The 20,254-nt window shown below is 30.7% G+C and overlaps 1 protein-coding gene and 1 long non-coding RNA gene across 4 annotated transcripts; one reads left to right on the forward strand and one right to left on the reverse strand.

The window, feature by feature from the left end:
- Positions 1-6,409: 6,409 nt before the first annotated feature.
- LOC111284734 (CBL-interacting serine/threonine-protein kinase 6-like) lies at positions 6,410-8,591 on the forward strand. The gene has a single exon (XM_022873616.2). The coding sequence runs from the start codon at positions 6,992-6,994 to the stop codon at positions 8,285-8,287; it is 1,296 nt and encodes a 431-aa protein (XP_022729351.1). The 5' UTR covers positions 6,410-6,991; the 3' UTR covers positions 8,288-8,591.
- Positions 8,592-11,845: 3,254 nt separating this feature from the next.
- Positions 11,846-18,889, reverse strand: LOC149518568 (uncharacterized). 3 transcript variants are annotated; one of them, XR_016343066.1, is made up of 4 exons: positions 17,586-18,889; positions 17,401-17,480; positions 16,644-16,832; positions 11,846-13,952 (listed from the first exon to the last, which is right to left on the reverse strand). It is a non-coding gene; the product is annotated as an uncharacterized LOC149518568 (long non-coding RNA). The 3 variants fall into 3 exon arrangements; XR_016343064.1 differs by having other exon boundaries at positions 17,401-18,889; XR_016343065.1 differs by lacking the exons at positions 17,401-17,480; positions 17,586-18,889 and adding an exon at positions 17,117-17,347.
- Between the last annotated feature and the right edge of the window lie 1,365 nt (positions 18,890-20,254).

Genomic DNA, 20,254 nt, shown 5'->3' on the forward strand with positions numbered 1-20,254 from the left:
TATATGGATACATATCATGGTCAAATAGGACCTATATTATTTTTTATATATAGATAAGGTCACAACCTGAAAATAAAAAAAAATTACGTAAATAAATTGAATTGAAATTGAATATTAATTATATATTCAAATTTATATCGATTTATTATCACAAAGCATTTTTTGAAAAAAAATATATATTTGAATTTCACATACAATATTAAAACGTGTATATGCTAATATATATGATAGATTATCACATTTTGTGGAATTTGAAACGTTTAGATGACAAATTGCGTACTACTATAGCTCTCGCTTTATTATTGAAAAAATGTATTGTCAGTCACTTTTATTGATTTGTTATGTATAACAATACGCAATTGACAACTTAACTAATTTGTTGCAGATAACCTCTGAATCTGGCGATGTTGGTATACATACATCTGGCGACAGAATCTGCTTTTTAACCCATCTTTGCCGTAAAAATTCATATAATTAGACTTAGCATGCATACATATATATATATATATATCATATAATAAAATAATTTTTAATTTTTTATAATTTTTTTAACCAAATTTACAACTTAAAAGTATTAGAGAAAAAAATTATATATAAACATTGAACATCAAACTTTAATCTTGTGAAAACTTAACCAATATATGAATCATTTAGACAAAATCATGTTTTAATTTTACAAAATTTAGTTGTGATTTTGTTATATTTCTTTTGTGATTCCCTGGCCATATGGTCCCGTTAAGATTTGGTGCCTGACTAAGATAAATAATCTTTCCTTATAATAATCTTAAAACACAAAAAAAAAAAAAAAAAGGAGGGGATGCTAATTAAATGAGAGTTTTTTTTTTTTTTTTTGAAACTCCAATATGGAAATTTGATAACAAAATTTAGTCAGAAATAATTTGAGAAACATTGGTTTTTGTGCAAGATTTTTTAATTATATGTCCATTGATGAAACTGAAAAGTCACAGGGCCATAAACCGATATATTTCTTTTGGCCACGATCTATAATATTTTTAGTGCTGATATTTTTGTTGTACTACTATATATTTAATATGTATTTTATAAGTTATTATAACAACAATGATTTATTTTTTATTTTTTGTTATATAATATATCATCCATTGGCTTTTTTTTTAAAGAAAAAATGTGCTATAAACAAGCAGCCAAAACCAAGAAAGAAAAACAGTGGGAAACACAGGCTGGCAAAACAACTGGAATGGTGTTCATTACAAAATTTTATAATTATCACTTGAGACTATTAGGGGATCCCACAGGGAAAAAGCCTTTCACTCTTAGACCAGCAATGTTTAAAAGCAGTAAAATTACAGTTTTGGCATCATTGTCTTTCCATTTGTTTTGTTCATTCATGTCCACCAATCAAATTAATTTCCCAAAATCTTTTATATCCTCTCTCTCTCTGATTAATTCCTCGGGAGGGGCCTTAATTTCTCCATGTGATTTCATTGGGTTTCACCCATGAGAATTTTCTCAAATTTGAACCATTTTTCTGAATTAATGGTGGAATTGATAAGATTTTACATTGAAAATGCAATGTATCAGCTTGTATTGATTTAGTTACTTGACCAACTTGAATCAAATTCTTTTACAGTGCTTCCTTGTCGTCAGGTTTTTGATTTAAGAGATACAAGTAAAAAAAAAAAAAAAAAGGGTCTGACAAAACATCGATACTACAGCATAAGTTTGGACAGACATGTTATCAGCTTCTTTAGCGTGAAACGATTTTCAGATTCTCAATCTCTCATTTCATTTTCACAATTACGGGATATCCCAATCTCACCTCATCTACCTTTTTTACTTGCACATATCTCTTTTCACTTTAATTCAAAGTGTTTTTTCAAAGCTTATCTACATATACAACATACATCTCTTAAATAGAATGAACCCTACCTTGAAATTTTGGCTTGTTATTGGTATGAAGGTCACGTTCTAACAACTTCAATTGGGACATTAGATAAAATCAGTGGAAATTTGTAGCTGACTCAATTCAATGTATGAGAGAAGAGATGGAACTGATCAAAGTCGTTCTTTGAGTGTAAATTTTGGACTTTATTGACAAAAACACCATTAAAAATATGTTGATGTTTATCCATTTCTCCTTTGACCTGCATTTTCATTTCGAGTTTATCCCTTTGATTTATGATGAATTATATTACCTGACAGTCATTTACTCTTACTCTTAAGTTTAATTAACTTTGAAAGAAATGAATAAAAAAGTAAAGCCGTCGGAAGTCTACTCTTATACTTTAATTTTGCGTTCGACTGATTAATGAGATGTTATAGTGATAGTGAAGTCAAGTTTCAAAATCAAAAATTTTAAATTCGAACTTTAATTATAAATTAAATTTTTTAAAAAAATTATATAAATATTTCTTATAAGAGTGATGGTAATTATAAGAAAATAGTTTATTAAAAATTTCAAATTAAACTCTTTGAACATTTTATAAAAAAAATAAAATTTTATAAACAAAAAATTCATACATATAAAATCTTATCGATGTGAACAAAGTTAATAGATAAGACTAAAGCTTATCTCCAAAATACATATTAAATCGGATCATTATCCTTCTTCCAATCACAGCCCCTTTTTTCCAACATTTGAATGTTGTTTGAGTATTCACGCCATTCCCACAATAGAAAGACAAAATGTAGTGTTAAGAACTTGATCAAATATAAAGTAATTAAAATCAACGATTCATATTCAAAACAGCATTAATGTTGTCGTATCGGTGTGATGATGAAATGTGACCTCGAAATGGGTGACTACACATTGAGACGAATCTAGTATTTTTATCAGTGGAGGTAAATAATTTAATTTAATTTATTAAAATTTTCATTGAAATATATTTAATATAAAAATTCAAACAAAAATTTACATTTATAACATATTTTTTCTACAAAAAAATGCAAAATTTATACCATAAATATAAATTTTTATAGCTAAAATTAATTATATGCTTCTTGTAGAATATAGTTTAAATATTATAATATTATAGATAAATTATCTTTCTGTACACATAAACACACGTATAACTATGTATATATATATATATATATATTTATTTAATATAATTTTACTTATAAAAATCTTAAAGGTATATAGATATAATACGTCTTAATATAAAAAATATATATTTAATTTTATTATTTAATTTTAATAAATAAATATTTATTATAATGTGGAGAGTAACAAATATCAATTTTCTTATATTCAATAAAAATAAAGTCAAAGACAAAAATTAAAACATAAATTTATATTAATTAAAAATAATTTTTATTTTTATTAATTCCGGCTTTATATGTTTTCTTTTGTAATGTTAAATTAAAGAATGAAATTACTTAACAACAAGGCATAAATATGATAAAAAATTTTAGTGAAGGCAAAGATTAGAATATCTAGAACTTTGAGATTTTTTTGCACTAAACCTAAAATGTTTTTGGATCCTAGTGTGGGCAACTGCCCCCACACCTACGGACATAGATCCGTTCCAGACTTCAAAGTTCAGAGCCGTAAATTTGCTGCTAATATGGTGCCTGAACCTGACCAGACCCAAGGACGTGTGGGGTCAATGTCTGTGCAATAAAGACAGGCAAACCAAGTGTAACCATGTGGCCCATGGGACCCCAAAACCATGCTCAATCTTCAATCCAAACCTGAACCAGAAACAACCGATCAGCTTATGTTTCTTCTGGCCTTTGTCTTTCTCATTTTTGCTTTGTTGGTTTATTAGCAATAGAGAAGCAGCCTTTTTTTAATGTTTTAATTATCAGCGGAACGAAAACATGGAAGCAATCAATTAGAAGTGTTAAGACTTGTCTTAATTATGATTGGCTTTTGCAACAAGGAATGAAAATTAAAGACCAAATCATGCCGTCTGTGGTGGGCGTGGCCGCCGAAAACGAGTTTCTTTTGCTGCATTTGACTGAACGCATTTTCCATCCATTCCACTTGCTAACGCTCAATGGCTGCGTCACTCCTGTGTGCATCAGCACAGCCGTCCATGTGCAGCTTCCCAGATGGGAAATTTAGTATATTTTTTTTCAAATTATAAGAGATATATATTTATAATCGAAGTGATGAATTTATAAAGGGCACGATTAACCGGTGTTACACTGATTAAAGATAATTAAAATATTATAAAAAAATTAAATTTATTTTTCATTTTTTTTTAAATAAATTAAATTGTTTTTACATTTAATACATTATTTTCATTGAATTAAAAAATAACGTATTAATTATAAAATATTAATGTTTAATTGTTTATTTTTCTTTGAAGGAAAAATTGATCATGAGAAAAAAAAAAAATTGGGATTTTCCGAGAAATGAAGGGAGAATAATATGTAATAACTAGAAGGGGACAGTCAAAGATGGACAAAGTGAAATTGATGGCGACGTCCACTATTTCTCTGGTTGTTAGCCATCCCAAATTTGGTGGCTCCGGAGACTGCCGTGGACTTTAAAAATGTTGCACTTATCAAGTCTTCTTCTTCTTGAATACATGTCATCAATCTTGCGTATTGAAGTAATGGGATAAGTTATTATAATTTTTTATTTTGTTTTAATTTGACTATTACTTTAATTAATTGCCTTTCAAAAGAATTATTTTTATTATTTCAACATCAAATTAATTTCATTTGTGTTGAATCACTCAAAAGAATATATTCTATCTAGATTCCTCAATTATTATAATACTCTCATTTAAATATATAATAAAATGTATTATTAATTTTAACGATTGATTTATTAAATTATTAATCGTGTATGAAATTTATAAAAATATTTTTGCACCGAAACTTGATTTATTTTCATATATAGACGTGAAAATTTATCATTAACAGCCTCATTTTTAAAAAATGTGAGGGAGAAAAAAAAATCAAATTGCACGTTACTCCAGCGTCCATGCAGGGCGTGCTTAACAAGTATATGAGCCAAAATTTTAAGACTTATTTATTCGGAAGAGGAATATTAATAAAACACACTGCCAAAAATAATCCTCAAATTTTAATCATTTTAGGGCGCACGAAGCATTCATTTCCCCCAAATCAAACAGAAAGAATCTGAGATAGAATATTTCGAGAAAAAAAAAACCTAAAAAATTGAAAGTGGATAAAAAGAAAAAAAAAGAGTTTTTATGAAAAAAAATGTAAAATGATTCGATTTTAAATATTATATAGTTATAACTTGTCGTTGATTAACAGGTCGATTTTAGAAAAGTTAATTTTAAATTAATTATTATTTAATATAACCCTTTTTCGTGTAAACAAATTTTAATAAAATAAAATTTTGATAATGCATGCATTGTTTTCATCAAATTTTAGAAAATAATATATTAATTACCTTTAAATATCTTTTCAATCAATATCACTAATTAATAATTTATTATTATAATTAAAATATGAATTTAGAATTTTAATTTTAAAACGGATTTTAACATTATTAACAACCCATCTATAATTACTAATGATCATTTCTTTTTGAAAAAAATTTAAAAATAAATAAGTTATTTAATTTTTTAAATCAAGATAAAATATGTTATATTTGATAATTTAAAATATATAATTATAAATTATGCATTCAAAATGATTCTAATTAATAATCATATATAAAATTTAAACTCAAAATTTTTTTATTATAAATTTTAATTGATTAAATCGATTATTTATTAATTATTAATGATCATTTATTCAAAAATAAATAGATAAAATTTAATATTATTAATTAAATAACAGTTTTCGTTGGTGGAAAAATCAGAAATGAGATTATCAATATCATCTTGGATTAATCTTTTACTTTTTCCACTTAGTGATATTTACCGCATGCATTTGGCTTTGATGGGACTCCCCAATTTGACAAACTACTGCCAGAAACAGAAAAAGTGCAGTCTTGGGGCTCCACCTTATCCCTTAGTTCCGCATCCCGTAATCCACGTTTTACCTCTAAACTGGTACATTAATTATTTACTTAATTAATTATAATAAAAAAGGAGTTAAATATTGATTTGGCTTTTATTAATTTATTAATGAATATAAATATTCAATAAAATTATATATTTATAAAAATTAAATTAATTAACTGTTTTAATCCAAGATATCACAAAATAAAATTTTAAATATTAAACCGAGAAAAATTGTAGAACAAAGAAGCCAAAATCATTATTAAACAAAAAAGGATATTCCATTCCTTGATTCCTTCACGTCTACTTCTAGCATTTTTGTTTACAGTCACCCTATCAGTAATTCAACGGCGTAATAAGTTATCATCGCTCCAATAATCAGACTTTCCATCACTGTCTGGACCCCACGGAATTATTGAGAACCTAACATTTCGACAGGCCGTGACTCGTGAGGATTCACCGCTGTAAAGACGGGCGGTCGACATATTCGTAACACCACACGCTACAAATGGCGGTTCCCTTCCAGCATTACACGTGTCAGAATCTAGTGTTTCAGTCTCGATGATTTCATCAGACCCTGCCATGTGGGTTTCATTCACTGGGTTGATTCATGATCGTCTGATGAACCAAGGGACGAAATAGGAATTCTACGCGAGGAAAATGCACTATAAATCAGAAGGTTTATGCGTTGATCCAAGAAAAAGAGAACGGCAAAGCTTCTCTCTCCTGGCAGTAGAGATAGAGCAAAGCTTCTTCATTTAAATAAAAAAATATTTCTTTTTTGGAAAAAAAAAAAAAAGAAAAGGAAAAAATCCCTGTAGGGAATGCAGAGAGATGAGAAGGTCATCGGTGACGAGGCCTGAGCTGTGTGGACACGGTAAGCGGTCCATCGGCGGCAGGAATTGCCACCGTAAACACGTCGAAGACGGGTGATTCATTCCCGTGCACTGTAACAAACAAAAAGTGAAAAATCTATGCCTTTAATCTTCTGTTTCTTTATGTTATCTCTTCTATTGTATATACAATAATTCAGATCAGAGCTTCTTTCTGTGTTGTGTTTCTCGAGCTGATAAGAAAAAATGGCGGAGAAAACTAAAAATGAACACCCTGCTTTGCTTCATGGAAAGTACGAGCTTGGTCGTATGTTGGGTCATGGAACCTTCGCCAAAGTCTACCATGCACGGAATCTTCAGACAGGGAAGGGTGTTGCCATGAAAGTTGTTGGCAAAGAGAAGGTGATTAAAGTTGGGATGATGGAGCAGATCAAGCGGGAGATTTCCGTTATGAAGATGGTGAAACACCCCAATATAGTTGAGTTGCACGAAGTCATGGCAAGTAAGTCGAAGATTTATTTTGCTATGGAACTTGTCCGTGGTGGAGAACTCTTCTCAAAAATTTCCAAGGGTCGGCTCAAGGAAGACTTGGCAAGAGTTTTTTTTCAACAGTTAGTTTCTGCTATCGATTTCTGTCATAGTCGTGGGGTTTACCACCGTGATTTGAAGCCGGAGAATTTGCTCTTAGATGAAGATGGAAACTTGAAGGTTACAGATTTTGGACTCAGTGCTTTCTCAGAACACTTGAAACAAGATGGGTTATTGCACACAACTTGTGGAACACCGGCTTATGTGGCTCCTGAAGTTATTGGGAAGAAAGGATATGACGGAGCTAAGGCAGATATTTGGTCTTGTGGGGTAATTCTTTATGTTCTTCTTGCTGGGTTCTTACCCTTTCAAGATGATAACTTGGTAGCCATGTATAGGAAGATTTATAGAGGAGATTTCAAGTGTCCACCATGGTTTTCCCCTGAAGCTCGTAGATTAATCACTAAGCTTTTAGATCCCAACCCAAGTACCCGAATCACTATCTCAAAGGTCATGGACTCGTCTTGGTTCAAGAAATCTATGCCTAAGACCGTTAGAACCAAGGAAGAGTTAGAATTTGAAGCGTTCAATGTTGACAAATCATCCAAGCCTGAGACTTTGAACGCCTTCCATATCATTTCTCTGTCTGAGGGCTTTGATTTATCGCCTTTGTTTGAAGAGAAGAAGAGAGAAGAGAAGGAGGAGCTTAGATTCGCTACAACAAGGCCAGCAAGCAGTGTAATATCAAGACTGGAGGAGGTGGCCAAGTCGGTGAAGTTCAGCGTCAAGAAGAGCGAGTCAAGTGTGAGGTTGCAGGGGCAGGAATGTGGAAGGAAAGGGAAATTAGGGATTGCTGCTGACATATTTGCAGTGACGCCGTCGTTTCTGGTGGTCGAAGTTAAAAAAGACCATGGTGATACCCTTGAGTACAACCAGTTTTGCAGTAAAGAACTCCGACCGGCGCTTAAGGACATCGTCTGGACGTCGCCCGCCGATAACTCGACACTTGCTTGATTTGTCTAAAAAAAACCTAGGAGGTGGGAAGTTTCAAGACCTATCTGTTCTAGACATTGTTTGATGATGATGTTATTGTTTTTGTTGTGATTGTTTTGATGGAAATTAATAACAGAGGATGTTCTGTTATTGTTCTGTTCCTTTCAGTTCTTGATTATCTTTTGTCATGTCTTTGTGGGCTTGGTCCGTTGTGATATGGTCACTTGGAATCATGTGTGAATCATTCGATAACTTTATCGTTGTCGATCCATTTTATGCCGTAGTTTTCATGTTTGTATATGCAAGTGGGCTGCTTCAGTTACAACCTTTCTCTGCTACTTTTTCTCCTTTCTCTTTTCAATTATGGCGATACTTTCTGCCAATGATTTCTCATAATACTGTCCATTTAAGCACTAATTCTTACTTTTTCCAAACATTAGCTTGAATTTCTAGTTGATAATTTACTAGTTAATTAGGGTTTAGGAATAGTTTCCGTTTCCAAAATTTCAACTTTTAAAGCTATTCATACCAATTCTATTGTGGTGGTTTGGTAAGGGAGAGCCTAAATTTCTGCACAAGCCATTGTCTGTTAAAGGTTTTTGGGTTGTGTTGGAACTTGGAAGTTTGGCTTTTGAATATCGACATGTGAAGTTCAAGTCAATAATGACCGTCTTACATGCCAATGTTTGCCATGTTCTTGTTACGTACCATGAATTGCCATGAAACTAACGAAGGAATAAGTTTTGGATTAGTTTTTGTCTGTCGTGTCATGCAATCGTTGCATGAGCTAATTGCTTTCTCACCACTAGCAAACAAATACCCAGTGTCGGGCCTTCTTTATGCGGTCCTTTAACTGTTAGGATTCCTGACCTGGAGCAATAAATGAGAACATGGCAATGCGCCAACCAGGAGGGGTTGGTTCAATCGGTCAAGTTGTGCCCTCATAGCAAGAGGTTTCTGGGTTTGAGCACTTACGACCTCTCGTTAGTGCTATTCAAAATACAAGTTCATCCACGAGACGAGCAGGTGAACAGCAAATATGCACTTTGACAACAGCATCTCTACTCATGATTTTATTCAAAAAAAAAAAAAAAGATCTGTATATTGCAATGTAGAAACTCAATTATTTAATAGAAGTGGTCTGGCTAGCATTCAGGGTCGTTCATTGTTTGGCCTTCCGGATAGGAGCGAGAGAAAGGTTCGTTCCAGCTTCCATATTACAAGTGGAAGTAAAAAGCCGAAAACAATTGGGGTAGGCAAGAGGTGCTGTCAAGTTGGAATAAGACACTACTATAAGACCCAGTTTTCATTCATGTGAAGGAGAGCATCTGTCACATTCTGGTAACTAAAAGCTTGCTCCTCATTCACTTTCAGTTTCAGCCACATGGATTTGGCGTTCCCTTGATGTTTTTCTTCGTCGATTCGTCTAGGTCAAATAATTTTTATAAGGTAAAATGAAAAACAAAAACAAGAGATTCAAATCCTTCCAATTGCCAACGACTTGGGTCTCAAATTCATAAGTAGTTTATGTAACTTGGTATTTCAAGTTTGTAAGCGACGTTGCTTATTATTGAAATGATTGTAATTTTCCAACTAATTTCAAGATGCCCTCTTTCGTTTTCCTTCCTCTAAGACCGAGCAAAAATATCTCACATCTGTGTACTTAAATTGTAGAGAATGAGGAAAGAGAGTGTGTACACGTGAAACTTCTTTTTTTTTTTTTATTTAATTTTTAATTTTTTATTAGATAAAATTTGTAAAAAAAAATCAATGAAAATAAAAATGATAAAAAAATTTGTATGATTTATATTTGCACTAATACAAAGGTACATTTTAAAAAAGTAATCAAGATTGGATCAATTTATAAATAAATTTAAAGTATTATATCCCGTCTCAATGATCCTGTGACACCTTTTTTTTAATTTTTTAATTTTCTTTGTTTTTTATAAAATTTTTGTATTTTTGGGTTTCCTTTTTTAAAAAAATTCTTTTATTTTTTTTATTAAGTAAATTTTATAATAAAAAAATCAATTAAAATAAAAATGATAAAATAACTCATATCCAATGAATATCGATTTGATCCAATTGATGGATTTTTTTTTAATCCAAAATAATTGAATTGAATTTTTTTCTTAAATTGAGCTTGGATAAAATTAAGGTTTTAAATGTTATACCTCTACCTTAATATATATATATATATATATTATTTATTTAATTTTATATTTATATATGTATTTTATTAAAAATATTATTTAATATCTTAATTTATTAAATTTATGTATCATCCATTTGATTTTTTTTGTCTTTTTTTTTATTTTTTAAAATTCTATTTATTAGATAAATTTTATAAAAAAAAAATTAATGAAACAACCTTTGAGATAAGGTTTGTGGTGCTCTACTTGACTCTCCTCGACAAATATAAAAAATGTATTTAATTATTTATTTAATATATATTTACATATATATTATATTAGTAAATATATTATTTAATATTTTAATTTAATAAAAAAGAATATTTATATATAATTAAATTATAATTTATAGTAAAAATTTTACATAAAAAATTTATCTCTCATTTTAAAAATATAATTTAAAAAAATAAAAAAAGCACAGGTCTAATTCTAATAAATTATAAATTCCCTTAAACTATTTTCTCTAGTAGCATAACATAACATGTCGTTCCATGATTTGGTTAATAGCATAAATTAATATTAATTTCACAATATTAAAACATATTGTCACAAGTAGCATTACCTCGGACCACCAGGTTTAACTTAACCTTATGCTTAATATAATCAATTAATCACAAAATAATATATGTATGATGGTGCATGCATATATTCTCGCATCTATGTGGGGAAGGCGTGTGTTTAATTTAATTAGATTCAAAGAAATGAATGATTATATCTAATTCTAATTTGTTGCAAAACAGCTGGGGTGGGCCATGCCAGATGGTCGGTCCAAATTCACAAATCAAAGGATTTTCAAACAATATGAAATAATAATATACTAATTAAAACTAAAACCAAAAGTGTAAGCCTTTGTTAATGTAATTTAACTACCAAGAATCGGAGCCACATTTGAAATTTGTAAAAATTATGGGTTCGAATCTTTTAAAAAGTGTATATGATAAAGAGCAAATCTCACCTAAACGTTACGATCATAGTTAAGAAGACAAAAGATAACCCAACAAGCCAATGAGAAGTCATAAGTTTAAAGGCTGATGATAAAATAATTAATCAGTGGGAGCCGGTGTTTGGTTTGTAGTTAATGGAGTTTGATTGATGATAAAAATAATTGAAATGCATTTTGTTTTTGTCTGACAATGGAGGAGGGTTTGGACCCTGCGGGGCCTATTGTAGAAAAAGAGCAATACACTATCCAGTCCATTGTTTGGAACTCAGGCAAAGATTACAAGAGACAATGCAAGAAATGTTAGGAGAGAAGGGTGTCTCTGGGCAGCCTGTCCAAACCCCCCCAGCCACAAAAGTAATACTACTACTTTTTTGTTTTTGGTAAAATAAAATTAGAAGTTATTCAATTTTTTAAGTTATGATAAAATGTATCATATTTGATAACTTAAAAAGTAACGATTATAAATCATGCATTCAAAAAGATTCCAACAAAAGATCAGCATTTGGATTCAAGTTTAAGACCACTTGATGGTACTACTATTACTACTTAGCTAATAGGAGAAGAAAAGGAAAATCATGTGTCCTACTGCACCTTTTCCCTAACTCACAGACAGCTTCCAACCTGTTGTCAACACATTTCGACTGTTAGTCCCATTCCATTGTTAAACTTATTCCCAAGTTCAATATGTCCCATCCCCACAAAGAATAGGTGTAGGGCACCTTTCTTTTTTGCTTTTCATGGACATGAAATTAATGCCTTTGCAAACTTCAGTTTATTTTAGCATCGATCCAGGAAAGTTTTAGTTTGTCGGTAGTGATAAGGATCCCCATAATTTACACATTACCTTGGAATTTCAAGGATGAATTTCTAAGATATATAATTGCCCGTTACTTGAATTCATATCAAGCATTTCCTTCTCCTTTGTGATTCTAAGCAACACAAGATAATGATTAGAAAAAAGCAATATATAGATAACAGAATGAAACTGATAAATAATATTATAAATGGTAAATAATTTTTGTACCCAAACAAAAGAAAACATAAAACCACTGGCAAACAAAATGGGAACCCAATCCACAGAAAGAAAACATCCTTAAAAACCATGGGAATAATTAACATGCAAAATTTGGATACAAGCTATGTATAGTTTCACACACTGATATTAAAAGAAAAAGATGTCCTTATAAACCAAGGTAGATTGAACTCTTTGATGCTGGACAAGGTAATACCTAGACATGTATGGAACTATATTAATGGATCACTGCATGCACAATTGCACTATTTCAAATAACCTAAAAGCTTCAACAACATGAAAATTCTCAAAAATCATTCCACCATAAATGCCCTAGCAAAACCATAACTTGAATAGGACATTCATTTGACATCACATTAAGCACATCCATAGTGCATATATGATTCCAAATTTTCATATGCTCAGAAGTAAAAAAGCTTGTTGGCATCTTCTGTTCTCATCCTTGGAATGGAACCAAAGAGATCAACAAAACTTAAACAGTAAATATTGAGGAAAAAACCAAACCATGAGAATCAAAGCTTAGCAAGTCTATCTTACTTTTGAGTACTCTTTCTGGAAAGCAAAACAAAATTTTGGAAACAGGATTAAAACTTTACAGAAACTTGACTTCATGGTAGCATGTGGATGCATACAAACAAAAGCATATAGTTAACATGTATTAAACATTAATGAGAACAGAATATTTTCACCTCATTTGCATAACACTCCTTAGCATCTGCATATAAATCAAGTGGCTAGTTTTTCCTTGTTAGACCATGCAGTGATATAAATATATATTTAAAAGATTGTCTGTACTAGTACAGTCAATGTCTTCTTTTGAAAATTAAAAGGACCACATTCCCCCAAAAGGGATAAGAAACCTTCCCACTGTATCCTATAAAAAACATATTACTTTGATATATAGCTTTGGTCAACATATCTAGTCTATTTCTGAACAACTAAACAACAGAATAAGTGAGACTTGGAAATAAAGACTAGACATGACCTAGAAAAGTTACTTGATATTTCCAGAAAGCGCCATTTCTTTTGCTATATATCTTTTTTTTTTTTTCTTTTGAAATGTAAACGTTTAAGCTATATATGTATCTAACTTCACTTCAACTTTAATTGATTGAATGCTCAAATAATGTGCATTGACTTAATACGAAGATTATAAACAAGTGTGCTATGCAACAGTATGTGATACAATTGATAGTAAATGAAGGAGGCTAACGATAATAAGCTGTATCAAGATCTCCATGTAAATTGCAAGTGACGGAACATTTAACTATATGTTGATCAAATGCGTGTCTATAACTATTGGAAAGCCTATTTACTGCACTAATTAATGAATTAATGGAAACATTTCAGAACATATCAAATTATCTAGCAAGTGAAAATAGTTGGCAAAGATGACTTAAAACTTAATAGAAAAGAGGTGAAAGTTACTTAAAAAACTTACTCATGATATACCACTAAGTGGTTGGTTCAATCAGTTAAAGATTGTTCTTTTCGACGAAGAAGTCTTGGATTTGAATCCTGTCGATGGTAATTTATTAGGGTTATTTCGAATGCACGATTTGTAGTTACTTGTTTTAAACTGTCAGATATGACACATCCTATCTTAATATGAGAGACTGAACAACTTATCTCATGATGGTCATGCAAGTTTTCACTATGTCACAATTTTTAAACAATTCATTATCTTACGGTCTTATTTCCTTTCCCTTTCTTTACCTCATGCAAGTATTAATTAGTGGCCTCTGGATTATCACATGGATTTTCCATTTGTCCTTTACCACCTTGTTTGCCTTATTATACAAATATGGTTGGACACAAGGGGAGTACTAAAGTAATGAACAGCTACCTCCATCAACTTAATTGCTTCTAAACTTTTTACTTCTTCAAACATAAACCATTTCAAATCCCACTTTTTACTTCTAGCTACTTCTGCAATAGATTTTCTACTGAAGCTATTCAGAATTTTTAATCTTATTAACTCCCTATGCTAGTCTTAACCTCTTTCCATATTAGACATGTTTTCATGATTTTAAATCTAGTGTGCCATGTTGGAGAGACAGTGGAAATCACAATTAATAATAATTGCATCCATCATATAATTAAATTATATATTGACTATGTTCTAAAGCAAATATACGAGTAAAAACAAGGATTCATTTAATGCACTGTAAAGATGATGTTCAGAAGCAATTAAGGCTCCTTCTAGACAAAGATTAAAATTCGAATTCGATCAATGACAGTCCTAACTGACTTCAATTTGCAAGATTACTAAACTCATATGCATAGGTCAAATTGCATCGATCAACAGCGATTTCTTTTCACTTGTTTTCTAATTAAAATTAGTTAGCCAACAGTTTACGCTGTGGCAACTCCATCCTTGTCACCCTAATGTTCCAAAGATAATCACTGCCATCCACAACCAAAGCTATGGACATAACCTCTCAAACACCAGTCCTACCACCATCTGAAGAACTACCAGTATAGCAACATCCCTATTATTGACCACTACATAAAACTAGTGTTTGCACTTTATACTTTCATTCCTAAACACTGCTGTCACAATCACAGATAATATCATTTCAAGAATCCCTAACATCATAAGTTACCAAAGCGTAAATTAGCTTCTCTAAGTGCACTATATTCTCAATATCAATTAATTGAAAATCAAGAGTTTATAAGACAACAAGTTTTTGAACCATTATATTTGAATTCTACCCATCACCAATATGAGTTTTGCTTGGTTATGCTGCAAGCAAACAAAAAATCTCAAGGTTTTAGAGACAAAATCAAAATAAACACCGTTTCTTTATATTAAAAGATCAACAACTATATAATAAGATTGACTAAAGAATTTTGTATGTTTCCAAATTATAAGAAAAAAAAAATCAGCATAGGACCAGGATACATATATATTTATGATAAAAAGGATATATATATATATATATATATATATATTGAGTAAACAATTTAGCAATCTTGCTTTCATCTCATTCTAGCATTCTCACATATTGAAAGTGGTATATACTTGCACCAAGATTAACCTTGGATTACTTTCAATCAATCTGATCATGAAAACAATGATACCTCACTCTTTTACCAGACAATTTTATAAACCTCATAAACACATAACTTAATCCCCTCTATTCTAACATTAAATCTTTAACATATTCATGAATCAAGTGACAACTTCAAGATCCAAATGTTAGGGGGCATATGGTCATTTATATATGTCAAGTTCTGGCCAAAAGTCATACAATAACCTGGTCATCAATATCAATGTGTTCCCTTATTTGGTTCTCTCAAATTGATTGGTTTTCACATCGAAATTTTGATATTACTATATAAAAGATTGTAACATATGCAAAAAATATAGACAACACTTTATCAAAAAAAAAAAAATCATTCGAACTCAATCTATGTAAGCCCAAATTAAGTAAAGGATATCACCACAACTGGTGACTCAATTTTTTCTAGCAGACCAGATAAATGACTATTACAAGATGTATTAAAAAATAATGTTCATGAACCTGGATTCATGTAGCCACCAATCTAGTATGTTTGAAAGTTCAACACATGTAATACCTTCCACTATCCCCGGCTGTGGCCACCTTTGTACCAAAAAGAAAGTATAATGTCCACCAATTAGCCCATTGATAAATTAATATTAATTCAGGATTTCCTTCTTTGTATGAACGATTCAAATGTCCATAACAAACAAAGTGTTGATTCTCACTTGACAAAATAAAGCTATGTCTATCAAAACTCATTGTGAACTCACAATTAGGTTATTAGTATGCATGCTCAAACGGCAAGACGTTACTCCCCTTTAGATGGATGTCAAACATTGCATTGCAGGACAATTAGCATAAAGAATCAGCAAAAATAAAAGACATTTTAAGTGAATTCTGGAGTTGTTGCTATCTTGTATACATGTTATTCCCATAAATTTTAGGCTAAACCAATTCATCGATCCTTCACTGATCACTTAGCTTCTTTAACAGCAATGTTAAACCATTATCACAGCTGCAACTTAATCAATATTATGTTCAAGAATAGGCTCAAAACCTCAATTCCAACATGGAAAATGCGTTCTTGTCTAGATTAAAGACCAACATCTCAATTAATCACATAAAATTTGAAAAAAAATTGAGAGCTTCAGCAAAAACAACATTAACAAAAAACAAGTTAGAAGGAAACTGAAAAGGTTACCTGGATGATTAACCTGTGGCAGAAAGAAATATTTTTTGCCTCCCAAGGCCAAACGGTAAGTGCTGTGGACGGATATGTTGACTACCAAAATACTTAAGAGACCAGCTTGAGAAAAGAAGAAAGCTCTTCAGGTGAAAAGGCCAAAAAGTAAAATTAAAGCAACACCCACTGACTGAATCGATCCCTTTCCTGCATTAGAAAATTTTCTACTCTAAAACCTTCAATAACGAAAAGAAAATAGTGCATATTTTTGCAGAAAGCAGCAAAAAGCATGATTTCTTATAGCTACCACAAGGAGCAGTAGCCCATAAATTTTTTCAGTAATTGTAAAGAAAGCAGCCAATAATTCCAGATCCAAAACCTGGGTAAACCCAAATATAGTTAAAAGCTTCAGTTGTTAGAATATAACATAAAAAAAAAAAAAAAAAAAAAAGGAACCAAATATTAGAATAAAAAACACCAAAATTGTTCACCTTTTGTTGTTTTCTTGGACTCTCATTTGGGGTCAAAACTCAGGAACACCAGAAGAAAAAGAAAACCCAAATTCAGAGCCAGATTGAGGGTAAGAGTAGAAGTAAAAACACAAGCAAAAGACTGCCTTTAGGCTTTTACCTTGCATGGTCTCCAATAAAGCAGGAAGACGAAGAGAAAGAGGGTTTTCAAACATGGGAAAGAATACAAAAAAAAAAAAAAAGCCGATAAATTCCAAGGTACCAATGCGGTTTTCCGTTAAAATGAGAACAGTAAGTAGGCGTACCTTCAAAGAAGCCACTTCGTCCACTTCAAAGAGAGTACCATCAAAAGTCACGCTTTCTTTCAAAACTCCATCACAAATTTCTTGGTTTCCCAAAAAGAAAAACAAAATTTAATCAATTAATAACACAAAATAAAATCCTGAAAGACAAAGAGAGACATAACAGTATTTAGTTGATAAATGACAACCCCCAAAAAACGAAAGAGCTCCATGTTCACGCTTACTGAGCTTTTTTATTCAATCTGTGTCTGAAGCAGAAGAAAGGGTTCCAGAGAGTTAGTGGATGAGAAAGAAAATATTTGTAGTGATGTGTTAAGAACTACAAAAAAAAAAAAAGCCTGCTTTTCTTATGTATCATCTTTCTTATCTGTATCCTTTTTCCCGTGTACTTGAATTGAGCAGTGACTCTTCCTTATCCGAAAGAGCAAAAGAGTTCCAGAGAGAACGACATGCGGATTGATCTAAACAAAAAAAAAATCTAGAAGAAGAAGAAGAATAAGCGGGGGATATTATTATGTAAATAAGCAAGGAGTACTAATAATCTAATATTGTGATTTTGAGGGAACACAAAGCAAAGCTGAATTAGCTGACAGAAGAGAAGTGAGCACACACCCACAAAAGGTATGCCTTTCATACAATTTGCCAGAGTGTGCTCACTCTCTTCTGTCAGTCTCTCTTTGGTGTTCCTCTACACTATCATCCATTTCCCATTTCCCATTTCCCATATAAACAATCTTACCATCATTGGCTAAACTGCATGCCTGGATTAAAGGGCCAAAATTGAAAACAAAAACTTGAAATCATAGCAACAACTTTTCAATGGGAACAAATAAACAGAGATCAGATCATCAGATCAATACTTTGAGACAGATCTGAAATCATATTTTATTTTTTTCACAACCCTTTTCTGGAGACTTATTTTAGATATGAATAGGACAAAGAGTTAGGGTTTTCTTTAATCACATTCACTCACTCCCCCAAAAGACTAAAAAGCCTTACATCATTTTCCATCAAAAAAACCAACCCACCTTAATCCAACAACCCCACCCCCAAAACCCATTACCCAGCTTCCTTTTATCTTTAAAATTTTCTTCACTTTCTCTCTTTATTTCCTCATCTTTTGGCTTTCCCTGGCGGCTACAACTACTGCACCTTTCTTGTGCTTGCGAAGCTGCAGAACCAAATTTGGACATAAAAATTACGATGATAGAAGATTCAGACGAGAACCGAAAGATCAAACAAAAGCATGTACAATAAAAATGATATTTGGATTTCTTTTGTTTTGGCATCACTTTGTCTGCTTCTGCTTTGTTAATAAATACAAAGAAATAAATAAATAAAATTAAGGGGAAGAGAACAGCAAAAACGCAGAGAGGGAAATCGCCAGAGAGCTTTGGTGACGTGTTCAGGAGTGATTGGCTGGAAGGGATCTGTTCAAACTGGAGGCTCACAAATGGAATATGGTTACGGCTCTGATTTGACCGATAAGGAGTGAATTGGGCCGTGCGATTAATCATCACAACGTGGTGAGACCCTTTTATCGCTGGTGTGGGTTTGTTAGGAAGTTGCGCGGGGTAGATGGAGGACAAAAATTTAATAATAATAATAATAATAATACCTCCTCTAACTTTAATTTTTTAACTTTAGAATATTAAGAAAATTTATCGAATTTTTATATTAAAAATAAAAAACTTATAACACTTTAACCCTACTTATAAAAAATTAAAAAAAATCTAATAAACTCTAATATTAAAATTAAAATGATTAAGATCAAATAATATAAAAACCCATTAATAATTGGTAATTCAAAATATCACGCAATGATATAATATCAAAATAATATTAAAAAATAAATTGATAAGATTTAAATTTTTATAAAAATTATATATTAATTTAATAAAAATAAAACATTATATTTTATTTTTTGTATATCTATATAAACTATGAACCTTAATATTCAAATAAAATATAATATAAATACATAAATTTATAATATTTTACACGAATCTAAGCAATACAATAGAATTGATTATTTGACAACCGTCCCTCAGGTTCATGCACTAAATGAGATTATGGCAAACACATGCGCAAGAGGATAATATAATTAAAGGCTAGTGTTTAACCCCCGTATCGCGTGGATCATATACTTGTACCTCTCTTTTGTATTTATTCAATAATTCAAAGTTACACTAAAAAAAAAAAAAAAATTGTAAAAAGTTTGAAAAAAAAAATACTGTATACGAATAATTATGAAAGGTTTTTCTTTTATGTTTTATTGGAATTATTTATTTCAGTGATAGGACTAGCCATCAACATTAAACGTTGTCATTTTCTATATTCTTCACATTTTTCTATGATTAAGTGGTTCATACAAAATGCTTGGCCAATTGTTATGTTGAAAAGGAATATAAAGTCAAATACCAATGCCACATGACTTCAATGATTAATTAAGATTAAGATTTCTCCAGGATTCAGATTTGTGATGGAGCTGAAATTTGTCACATGAGACTTAATATTAAATTTTATCATTATATTTTATTTTTATTAAAATTTTCTTTGCTTTTCTAATTTTGTTGATTTTGAATAAATAATAATTAAATATAGTATTTCATGAAATTTTCTATTAATGCAAATGGTATATTCGTAACTATACTTTAAATTTTGTTGATTTGTTAAAAAAATTTTACAAGCTTAAAACAATTCATGAGGTACTTTTTTTTTTTTTTCATGAAGTATTATGTTAATATAAATGATATATAACTTTATTAATTTAATTATTTTATGTCAAAAAAGGAACAAAAAAATTAAAATATAAAGATAAAATTCAACATGGACTTTTAAAGTATAATGACAAATT

Source organism: Durio zibethinus, chromosome 6 (genome assembly GCF_047325235.1).
Source record: "Durio zibethinus cultivar Kanyao isolate XHJ-2024 chromosome 6, ASM4732523v1, whole genome shotgun sequence".
NCBI lineage: Eukaryota > Viridiplantae > Streptophyta > Magnoliopsida > Malvales > Malvaceae > Durio > Durio zibethinus.

What these genes read in the sequence shown, in the direction of transcription:
- LOC111284734 (XM_022873616.2), top strand. Translation starts at nt 6,992, where the DNA reads ATGGCGGAGAAAACTAAAAATGAACACCCTGCTTTGCTTCATGGAAAG.